Source organism: Armigeres subalbatus, unplaced genomic scaffold (assembly GCF_024139115.2).
Source record: "Armigeres subalbatus isolate Guangzhou_Male unplaced genomic scaffold, GZ_Asu_2 Contig41, whole genome shotgun sequence".
NCBI classification, from domain to species: domain Eukaryota; kingdom Metazoa; phylum Arthropoda; class Insecta; order Diptera; family Culicidae; genus Armigeres; species Armigeres subalbatus.
Genome location: NW_026943162.1, coordinates 319,779 through 331,928, shown reverse-complemented (window position 1 = coordinate 331,928; position 12,150 = coordinate 319,779). Strand labels below are relative to the sequence as shown.

At 42.3% G+C, this 12,150-nt stretch overlaps 1 protein-coding gene across 7 annotated transcripts in view; it reads right to left on the bottom strand.

Moving 5' to 3' along the window:
* Nucleotides 1-3,370: 3,370 nt before the first annotated feature.
* LOC134204118 (interferon regulatory factor 2-binding protein 1-like) overlaps nt 3,371-12,150 on the bottom strand; it is a 145,020-nt gene continuing 136,240 nt past the window's right edge. For 5 of the 7 annotated variants that reach the window (XM_062678941.1, XM_062678943.1, XM_062678947.1 and 2 more), the window contains 3 exons: nt 11,258-11,470; nt 10,415-10,920; nt 3,371-5,045 (listed from right to left, as the gene is read on the bottom strand). In XM_062678941.1, coding sequence (XP_062534925.1) covers nt 4,905-5,045; nt 10,415-10,920; nt 11,258-11,470 — 860 coding nt within the window. In that variant the 3' untranslated portion in view covers nt 3,371-4,904. The remainder of the gene's footprint in view (nt 5,046-10,414; nt 10,921-11,257; nt 11,471-12,150) is intronic. The other 2 variants (XM_062678949.1, XM_062678951.1) reach the window with 1 other exon arrangement.

Sequence of the window (12,150 nt, the reverse complement as noted above, 5' to 3'; positions counted from 1 at the left end):
TATTCCAATTTCCGAAAGCCCAAATCTGACGAGATAATGTACGTACAATGCTGAAAATGAAGTTGATTGCTCAACACAAGTAAGCCAATTAAATTTGTGAAACTGCTCATTGTCATGTTTTATGATGGCGATGAAGTTGATCCCGCCACAAACCCATACGAAGCTTTGACCTGGACGAGTTATCTTCAGGAAAATTTATTAAGATCAACGTTATCGGTTTGCTTAAGAAGTTCGGCCGGGGGCTGGTCCTTCTTTGCAGTCTTGTTTTTCAGCTTCGTAATGGCTTTTCTATCCTCATCTAGTGTAGGCGGATTCACTGTTTATTCATCATTGCAAATTCCGTCTTTGAACAAAGTCCCGCAGCATTAGTGCTGTCCAATGAGCAGCTCGAAGTAGCTCGAAGTTGTTCCCGTCCTGCTCGTTCTTTTTTGTCAACAAACGGGCATGAGCGTGACAGGAACAACTTCGAGCTACTTCGAGTTGCTCATTGGACAGCACTATTCCTTTCCCTTGATAGTCGCTTTATTTTTATCTGTCAGCAAATTACCTTCTACAGTGCCTATCATTTCTCGTCTTGTTGTACTTATTGATCCATGAATGGGCTTCCATAGAAGATAGATATTCTCGTTCACGTTGCTTGTACTTATCCGAGCTTCTGGCAGTTTCCAATTCTAGTTTTACCTTGACACGACGATTTTCAACCGAATTCCGGTTAAAACTGCAGGTTTGTTTAATAGTTTCTGTTTCAAAGCAGTAATGGTTCAAAGGTTGACCTTAAACATTCAAAAGACTCGATTGAGAGAGAAAAAATGTCTGAGCGAGCTAAATTTCCCATCAATCAATCTCAACTTATCAAAAAATCTTTGTTAGCGGTTATATAGGTTCTTCGGAAGAAATAGCTATCTAACACTATTTTTAACTTGTCTAACGTTCTTTCGAATGCACTGAATGTTTCTGCCTTTCAATTGTGGTAATTGTGTGGCTCCACACAGTAGCGGAGACTGGGAAGGCTCCATTCCCTTTTCCAATTTCCGATGTTTCACATCCAAAAATAAATCGGTTTTCGCACAGACTCTTCAAGAAATATATAATTTAACCTTACTGGTGTGTGACAATCTGTAAATTATTGTTGTTATTGATTTTTTGGAGTGCTGTCAAAAATCTAATTAAAAAATACATATTTGGGGGGACTTGATCCCTCTCCAAGAACTTGCTTTGAAAAGAGAGGAAGGTTGTTCTCTGATTTTTTTTAAAATATTTTTCCTCCAAAATACGCAGATTTTTCGACTTGCTGTGCGTATTCTTGAACGATTTTAGTTACGAAATTTGACAACGCATGCAATCTTAGAATATGCGGGGACCTTGATCCCCTATCTATGTTATGTCTTAACGAATTTGTCATTTTTGCAAAAAAAAAATAGCTGCCTGAGAACAAATTTATATCGTTTTGAATTTTCTCGTCAGATATGGGCAGTGTTGTAAAATGTCATTTGCATTCGTCTGTATAATTTTCCCAGAACTTTTTTCAGAAGGTAGCTATCAATTCATGTTGTATGACGAACTTATAGCGGTTAAATGGGCCTACAACTTTGTCTAACGAGACTTTGCTGTAAATATGTAATCTGGGGCGTGGGAGGCAAAATGTCATTCAAATGACATTATGTCAAATGACACGGGACATTTTGGAGAGTTTTCACTCTCCAGCCTTTGATGTTATACTTAGAGCAATGTACCCTTGGACAAAAATATAACCCTACTCAAGCGTTATGAGTACATTCAAAATTATGGAAGAAATTTTGCTTCTAAAGAAAGTTATGAACAAATTAGTCAAATGACATGCAGATGACATTTTACAAGCCTGGATATGGGTGACTATGAGGGATCAAGTGTCCCCATATTGAGACAACTATTTAAAAATAAAATAACCTAAAATTGTGATAAAATGGTGACATTTTTATCAGTGAAGTTGTATAAAGCTGTGAAAAAAATATAGCATTCGGTCATTGTTAGGGGAAGTTGTTCCAATTTTGTGTGGCCACTAAAAAAATCTTGAGGAGAGTGAATATCAGTGATTGGAAATGTTAAACAAATGCCATGGGATTGTCATTACTAATTTTCTAATAACTTTCTCAAAAGTTATTTACAATTCGGATATTTTGATTAACATGTAACCCTTTAAGGATCCTACAACTTTGCCAAACAGATCATTGTTCTGATTACAAAGCGTGAGGCATGGAAACGAAATTTAAAAAATGTCACGAAATGCCATGAGCATGACAATGACATCAATTTCAGATATAGAGCAATGTCCTATTAGAAAGATTTAGGACCCTTTGAGGGCTTAACGTTTATATAAAACATACAGTTTGTTGTAAATAACTTGTGAAAAAAGTTATTACATATTAGTCCAATGACATATCGATATAACATTTCACGTCACTGGTCAAAACACACAAACTGTCCTGTAGAATAAATACGGTTGTCAATTCAAAAAATAACTCACCACATAACGATCATTTGTCTTCAAACTAAAAAACGCAATAAACTTGCTTGGAAAAGCACTCAGACTCGGTTTCTTAGACACCACTGAAACAGGTCGGCTGTGTTAGAGTTGTTGTTGCACAATAAAGTAGTTTTCTGATAGGACTTACTTATTTTTGCACATTAGATGAGCGGATAATTATTACATTATTTTTATTAGTATAGCGACACGAGTTATCAACACTCTTTTGGGCAATATTTGGAGCACTTGTTGCCAAATTACAGCTAACGATTTTCATTTGAAGCAGCACATTATAGCTGCCTACCTTACGGCTTTTACAAAGGATTTATAGTGGATAATGCACCAACCCTTCATGGGCTGAAAAAGCATTCACCACCAGAGCTAAGATTAGGAAAATTTGCCGAACATAAAGTCCTTTTCGTTCAAGATTTTTGATGGCTTAATGCTTAAATACGAGATTTGAACAATAATGGTAGTTCCTGACTACTTGGCGTACTAACCAAAAGCAAACAAGCTGCCTGATGGCATAATTTTGGTTAAAGCTTCAATATATGAAGATTTACAACGATAAATGTGCTCAACCACAGCATATTAGGCTAATGCTTGAGCCATGCACCCTATATGAATCAAACGGAACGGAACTCAAGTTAATGCCTAAAGCCAAACGATTTCTGCAATAGATATCCACTCATGATAGCTCTGTGAAGTAGGATATTGACAAACAGCTGAAAGGATACGGGGCAAACACAGAACAGAATCGAACAGGACACTTCCCGGCACTGACCAGCATTGCCGTTGTTGGTTAGTCATGCACCACAAATAACTAAAGAAACCAAAAGGGAGCAATAAATAAAGGAACACAAAATGTTGTAAGACCAATAATTTTCATCTGTATTTACAAATCCTCTGCTTTCGGTTTAACATTGTTTTCTTCACTATCTTTTCTCTGTCCATTTAAAATTGTTAAATTAAAAAACAAATAATGTTCCACATTCTCGCTCTTTTTCGCATTAGTTCCTCTCGGCTATGTACAAGTAGTCTGTTTGAAATAAAAAGAAAGATAAACTATACCAATAGTCATAAATATATGGTTGTATTTTGCTCCTAAAGTAAGAATAAGAATAATAGGGTTTAAAAAATTAAATAAGTCAACTCTTAAAATAGAGTTATTTGATTTGTTTCACTTCTTGCGTTACAAAGTTTATTTCTCTTATGTTATTCCTTACACAAAACAAAAAAATGTTTTAAGTTGAACTATGCTACGCGAAATTCACCTTATGAACTGGCTTCTACATCCATATTATATGTTAGCAACGGTTTATTTTCTGGCTATTGTGTAAGGGTTTGTTTGTTTGTAGATTTTATTCAAGCGTGCCTCCTCGGGCACTATAAAATATAAAATTCTTAACTAATTAAAAAATCTTTCTGTAAAACAAACGTATCAATTGTAAGGGGATTACCTTCCTTATTGTTGTTTCTAACATATAAGTATGTATTTGTCTGTTTATTCTCTTAAATTAATTATTCACATAGTTTCGCGCTTCCAACGTTCACTGTAACTGTAATTGATTCTCACTAAGGATTCCGATCATCCTTATTGCATCAACATCGATGCAATTCTGCCAAAGGAATAAAAAGGAAAATTTAAAATGAATAGCGTGGTTTGTGTGATTTTAAATCCCGCTCCATGCGATTGATGGAGTTGCACGAGATATACCAAAATAGTTTAATTTCACCACGAAATAGCAATCATTATTTTACTCGCGTTTTTTTTCTTGCTCCATCTTATTCTATTTTGATTATGTACAACAATTGATTTTTCTTTTTCTGTTATTGTATCCCAAAAATGGTATGCATACAAAAATTCTTCTTTCATCTTGCTGGCATTACCAACAATTTTGACAAAATCCCTCAGAGATTCTTTTCTTAAACCTATAAATTTTTGTAGAACTAGTCAAACTTTCGCTGCGAAAGTTGGACCATTCTCTAACGCCCCACAAACGACATGGGAAAAAATGTCCGTTTTTCACTCAAATTCTCTATGAGTTCCGGCATTGCCAAACTCCCAAACAATGGATTGTGCTGAAGGCTGATGAGCAGTGGAATAACTTGACGCAGCCACAACCAACTGACCATGCTGCTGCTGCTGTTGTTGCTGCTGAGGCTGTTGCTGCAGTGGTGGGGGTTGATGACGGTAGTACAGCTGCTGCTGAGACGGAGCAGCAGGACCGCAACCCCCCGCCACGTCCTGTTGGTAGATCTCGTTGCTGCTGCTGCTGTTGTTGTTGCTGTGGCTATTGTTATAGTACAAGTAACGGTAGGAGGACGTCATCGACTCATCACCACTGGCAGCGGCAGAACTTCCAACATCGTGCCGATGATGCGCCTGGTGGTGGCGGCTCTACGTTTCGCGTTCCTTTTTCACCTTCAGCTCCTCGCCGAGGATGGTGGCGATTTCGCCCTGCATGAACGCCCACGGTATCGTCGAGTTGGCCAGCGGGCACTTCTCACCACTCGGACAGTACACCTCGGCGCCAGAGCCCTGCGGGGGAGGAAATAGAATTGCAGGATGAATAACTAAGTTTTATAGGTGATAAGACATGTATTAAAATTATAAAATTGTATAATTTCAATTTTCTGAAAAAAGGCTTATTATTATTAGGTACGTAAAGGACTTTTCTGGCCTTTCAACCCATTCCTCTAAATCGTATTTGTTTTTAATTTTGTTTTGGCAGAACCCTTTCTCTGAATAAGTATTTTACGTAATTAAAAATTAGTGTATGATACCAGAGGAGATGTCCTGAAAATCGGCAGTTTCCTTATGATCTCCTTGGATGCTCTTCCATTATTTTCATTTAAAATCAGTAAATTAGCGTACAGTTCATCAAAAACATCTGAACTTTTCCATGGAATCTTTCTTGAATTATCTGGATTACTTTCCTAATATTAAGGTGTTTACTTGAATATTTTAATTCTCTTGAAATCTCAAGTTTGTCATATCATCGGGATCCCTAAATTAAAAATTGTATCGTGGATCTCTCAATTTCTTCCGAGTTTTCTGAATATCGGACCTAGGACCTTGAAATTTCAAAAGGTACCCACACTTTTTGCTTTTCTCGTATACAGTGTTGATCTGATTTTGTCACTCCCCGATTTTGTCTTTGGGATTTTATCACGTCTTCGACCCGATTTTATCACGTCCCGATTTAACACCAGAAATTTAAGAAAATTTTAGTCGTCCTCTTTTTTTTGTAAATGATACCGCAAAACAATGATTTTCATGAAATACCTTCCGGACGAAATCCTGTAGGATTTCCTAAGTGAAATCCTGGAGGAACTTCCGGACGAAATCCTGACAAGCTCCAGAATGAAATCCTGGAGGAACTTCCGCAGGAATTCTTGGAGGAACTTCTACACAAAATCCTGGAGAAACTTCCGGATGAAGTCCTGGAGGAACTTTCGGACAAAATCCTGGAGCAACTTCTGGACGCAATTCTGGAGGAACTTCCGGACGAAATCCTGGATGAACTTCCGGACGGAATCCTGAATAAACTTACGGACGAAATCGTGGAGGAACTTCCGAACGAAATGCTGTAGGAACTCTTGCAGGAACTTCCAGACGAAATCCTGGAGAACCTCGTGGAGGAATTTCCGGATAAAATTCTGGAGGAAATGGAGGAAATCATAGAAGAACTAACGGACGAAATCATAGAAGAACTACCGAACGAAATCCTGGAGAGCTGCTGGACAAAATCCTGGAAGAACTTTTGGCCGAAAGCCTGGAGGAACTTCTGGACGAAATCCTGCAGGAACTTCTAGACGAAATCGTGGAGGTACTTCTGGACGAAATGTTGGAGGAACTTCCGGACGAAATCCTGGAGGTACTTCTGGAAGAAATCCTGGAGGAACTTCCGGACGAAATCCTGAAGGAACCTCTGGACGAAATCCGGGAGGAAATATTGGAGAATCTTCTGAGCGAAATGTTGGGGGTTCTTCCGGATAAAATCCTGGAGGAACTTCTGGACAAAATCTTGGAGGATCTTTCGGAAGAAATCCTGGAGGAACTTCCGGATGAAATCTTGGAGGAATTTCCAGATGAAATTCTGGAGAAATCCTGGAGGAACTTCCGGACGAAATCCTGAAGGAACCTGTGCACGAAATCCGGGAGGAAATATTAGAGAATCTTCTGGGCGAAATGTTGGGGGTTCTTCCGGAGAAAGTCCTGGAGGAACTTCTGGACAAAATCTTGGAGGATCTTTCGGAAGAAATCCTGGAGCAAATTCCGGACGGCATCCAGGAGGAACTTCCGGACGAAATCGTGAAGGAACTTCCGGACAAAATCGCGAAGGAACTTCCGGACGAAACCCTGTAGGAAATCCTGGGTGAAATACTGGAAGAACTTCCGGACGAAATCCTGGAGGAACTTCTGTACGAAATCTTGGAGGAACTTCTGGACGAAACTCTGGAGGAACTTTTAAACGAAATCCTGGAGGAACTTCCGTACGAAATCCTGGAGGAGCTTCCACACGAAATCCTGGAGGAGCTTCCACACGAAATTCTAGAGGATCTTCCGAAAAAAATCCTGCAGGAACTCTTGGACGAAAACCTTTGAGCAACTTCCGGACGAAACCGTGGAGGAACTTCTGGACGAAATGTTGGAGGAGCTTCTGAACGAAAAGTTTGAGGAACTTCCGGACGAAATGTTGGATGAATTTCAGGACGAAATCCCGGACGACTTCCTGGAAGAACTTCCGGATGAAATTCTGCAGGAGCTTCTGGACGAAATCTTAAAGGAACTTCCGGACGAAATCCAGAAGACACTTTTGGACGAAATCCTGAGAAACTCCTGGAGGAACTTTCGGACGAATTCCTGGAGGAACTTCCACAGGAATTCCTGGAGGAACTTCCACAGGAATTCCTGGAGGAACTTCTACACGAAATCCTGGAGAAACTTCTGGATAAAGTGTTGGAGGAACTACCAAAAAAATCCTGGAGGAATTTTCGGACGAAAACCTGGAGCAACTTCTGGAAGAAATCCTGGATGTACTTCTGGACGCAATTCCGGAGGATCTTCCGGACGAAATCCTGGAGGAACATCATAACGGAATGCTGAAAGAACTTCAGGACGAAATCCTGGAGGATCTTCTGGACGAAATGTTGGAGGAACTGCCAGACGAGATCTTAGTAGAACATCTCGATGACACCCTGGAGGAACTTCCAGACGGAATCCTGAATGAACTTACGGACGATATCGTGGAGGAACTTCCAAACGAAATCCTGTAGGAACTCTTGCAGGAACTTCCAGACGAAATCCTGGAGGAACTTCCGTTCAAAATTCTGGAGGAAATGGAGGAATTTATAGAAGAACTAACGGACGAAATCCTGGAGAAACTTAGAGGAACTTTCGGACGAAAAACTGAAGAACAAAATCCTGGAGAGCTGCTGGAGCAAACCCTGGAAGAACTTTTGGATGAAAACCTGGAGGAACTTCCAAACGAAATCCTGAAGGAACTTCTGGGCGAAACCCTGGAGGAACTTCCAGACAAGTCCTGGAGGTACTTCTGGACGAAATCCTGGAGGAACTTCTGGACAAAATATTGGAGGAACTTCCAGACGAAATTCTGAAGGAACATCTGGACAAAATCCTGGAGGATCTTCTGGGCGAAATGTTGGGGGTTCTTCCGGACAAAATCCTGGAGGAACTTCTTTATAAAATCTTGGAGGATCTTTCGGAAGAAATCATGGAGGAACTTCCGGACGAAATCCTGGAGGAACTTCTGGACGAAACCGTGGAGGAACTTCTGGACGAAATCCTGGGTGAAATACTGGAAGAACTTCCGGACGAAATCCTGGAGGAACTTCTGTACGAAATCCTGCAGGAACTTCTGGACGAAATGGTGGAGGAACTTCTGGACGAAATCCTGGAGGAACTTTCGGAGGAATTTATTGAGGGACTTCTAGACGACATCCTGGAGGAACTTCCGGACAAAATCATGGAGGAATTTCCGGACGAAATCGTGGAGGAACTTTCGGACCAAATCCTGTAGAAACTTCTGGATGAATTCCTGAAGAAACTTCCGGACGAAACTCTGGAGGAACTTCTAGACGAATTCCTGGAGGAACTTCCGTACGAAACTTCCGGATCAAGTCCTGGAGGAACTACCGAAAAAAATCCTGCAGGAGCTCTCGGACGAAAACCAGGAGCAACTTCTGGTTGAAACCGTGGAGGAACTTCTGGACGAAATGTTTGAGGAACTTCCGGACGAAATGTTGGAGGAATTTCTGGACGAAATACCGGAAGAACTCCCGGACGACATCCTGGATGAATTTCCAGACGAAATTCTGAAGGAACTTCCGGACGAAATCCTGAAGGAACTTCCGGATGAAATCGTTGAGGAAGTTCCGCATGAAATCCTGCAGGAGCTTCTGGACGAAATCTTGAAGGAACTTCCGGACGAAATCCTGAAGCAACTTCTGGACAAAATCCTGGAGGAACTTGTGGGCGAAATATTGGAGGATCTTCTGGGCGAAATGTTGGAGGACCTTCCGGACGAAATCGTGGAGGAACATCCGGACGAAATGCTGCAGGAACTTCTGAACAAAATATTGAAGGAACTTTCGGAAGAATCCTGGCGGAACTTCCGGAGGAGTTCCTGATGGAACTTCCGGACGCCATCCTGGAAGAACTTCCGGACGAAACTCTGGAGGAACTTCCGTACGAAATCTTGGAGGAGCTTCCACACGAAATCCTGGAGGAACTTTCGGATCAAGTCTTGGGGAACTATCGAAAAAAAATCCTGCAGAAACTTTGTGACGAAAACCTGGAGCAACTTCTGGACAAAATGTTGGAGGAACTTCCGGACGAATAGTTGGAGGAACTTCCTGGAGGAATTTCCGGACGAAATTATGGAGAACCTTCGGGACGAAATCCTAAAGGAACTTACGGACAAAATCGTTGAGGTTCCGGATGAAATCCTGAAGGAACATCTGGACGAAATCTTGGAGGAACTCCTGGATGAAATCTTGGAAGAACTTTCAGACGATATCCTGGAGGAACTTGCGCATGAAATCCTGGAGGAACTTCCGGAGAAATTCCCGGATAAACTTCCGAAGGAGTTCCTGGAAGAACTTATAGACAATATTCTGGAGGATCTTCTGGACGAAATCTTGGGGGAACTTCCGGACAAAATTCTGAGGTACCTACGGACGAAATCCTGGAGGAATTTCCGGACGAAATGCTGGAGAAATTTCATAAAGAAATCCTGGAGAAATTTTCGTAGGAACTCCTGGATGAACTTCCGAAGGAATTTTGGAGGAACGTGAGGACAAAATTCTGGAGGAACTTGAAAGACTTTCGGACAAAATCCTGGAGAAACTTCCGAAAAAATATCTGGAGGAATGTCCAGGAAGACGTAGAAAAATTAATTCGTGGAGGTATTTCTAAGGAAGTTCCGGATAATTTTTGACGCTTGAAATTGGTCCACGCCGCCGCCGCCGATAATCAACGGCGTAACGCCGCCGCCGGTAAAATTTAAATCAGCGCGCAGGTCTATTTCCATTGATGTGCTTCTCATTCCACCAGTAAATTAAAGAGTTGTTAGTCTTTGAAGCTGTTTTAACATCCTTTGGACTTTTACCTCAAAAAGTTTAGTCCTAGCAACAAGAATACCTTTGAACTATAATATTCGGCATTCTATTAATTCGGAGTACTAACAAACAAATCTCACAATTTGCACATAAAAGACATTCCCTTAAAATTTAAGTTTGGATCGGAAAGTAGCCGTAACAGATTTCACGATACGTACATAGAACTCGAAAACGGATCCTAGTTGTAATTGCAACACTATAGTTATCTCAGAATCCTGATATACGATAAGAGATATTTGTTGCACCAACGAAGAATAAACGTACCTGTCGTTTGATGCTCTCGCGGCTGCAGGGGAAGCAGAACTTGTGATGCCCGACGGAGGGGCACTGCACGAAGTGCGTGTCTTCCAACCGTTCCTGGCAGAGGGTACATTTGAGTGTCGGATTCGGTGCGGGAGCGGGGGCAGGTCCACCGGGTGCGCTGTTCGGTGCGGGACCATTGATTCCCGGTGGTGCTCCGGGTCCTACTGGGCCAGGTCCGACGGGACCTCCCGGTCCGCCGGAACCGGGCGCGCCCGCTGGTCCGGCGACGCCGTCCGATGGAGGTTGCGAACCGGGCTGTGATTGTTGGGGCTGACCGGGCGGACCTTGAGCTATGGAAGGTTGTCCGAGGGGTCCGAGCGTGACCGGTGGTGTGCCTGCGTTACCGTTGGGACCGCTACCGTTCGGAGTGGTAGCACCGCCAGAGTTCGACTGCGCTGCCTCGGTTGATGTGACTGTTGTACTGGATACGTGCCGCGAACCGGACGACCGTCTACCACTGGACGAACCTGTAACGGAACGGAGACGTTGAGTTACCGTCGAATGTTTGTCGAAGAAGATTCGTACGAGCAACAGAATGAGGTACAGAAAATCATGCAAGGCGAGAATTCATGCAACAATAAGAAAGCATGGAGGGTTTTTGTGTTGGTGCGTGATAGCTGACGGAATGAACATAAATATGTTAGTTCATTTATATAATTTAATTTACTATTCATGATACTAGACTAGGTTGAATAACCTTAAGTAATTAGCGACATTTGTTTTGCTCTATGATATCTGTAATATTGCTACGACGAAGATGCGATGATTGTTGATGAGCTAGAGTCGAGGGAGAAAACCACCTACCGGAACTGTTGGGCGAATGTTGGGAGCCTCGGGAAGCCGTTCGTGGTGGTGGCGGTCCCGGTGGGCTGGGGCCGTTGCGTGGGCTACCAGGTGGCAGCGTTTCGGTGATCGACATTAGATTGGCCATGGGGCTCTGAAGGGGAGCCACCGATGGGGTTGGTGGTGTAGAATCGCCCATCGAAACTGGCGGAATCGGTATCACGGTCGGGTACACTGCAATTAGACACGACGACAAAGAAAGAAAAATGATACAAACGTGTCGGTTGTTGCGCTACACTACGGCGCAAATAATTTGCGGATTAGGAGGTTACGAATCGAAAGTTTAATCTCACTCAGTGTACAAACAGTGCGATTATTCAGCAACGGGAACAAAGTCGCTAAACCGTTAGGAGCACGTAACCCTGCATGCAGGGAGTCGTTGAGGTGTATTTAATCAACAGTGTTCCAAACATAGACATGCTGGCATCAGTCGGTCGCGGATACAATAGAAGGAGCGTTATCAGCCGCAATGTCTACCTTTGCCACGCTGATAAGTGATAAGCGAGTAGCAGCATACTAAACAACAACGACGAACAACTGCCGGTCGATAGTGAAAGATGACCGAGCAGAAGGAAAGTTCGCTCTACAGGCTTTAGACGTAGAAATAATCGTCGAGTGAGATAAGCTCGGGGCATTCCATTGGCTGTTGATAGTACGTATTTACTCAGAACACAACGCTCCACATACGCCATATGCCATATAATGAGTGTCATTATCGCAGTTCGGGGCTATCAGTGCAGTGGTACGAAGCAATGGCAGTACAACACTAGTTCACGAAAAATGTAATCAATGTAGTAATCTTGAAATCAAGCCCAAATCAGTGGAATAAGAGCAGTAGTATGAGATTTCTTCTA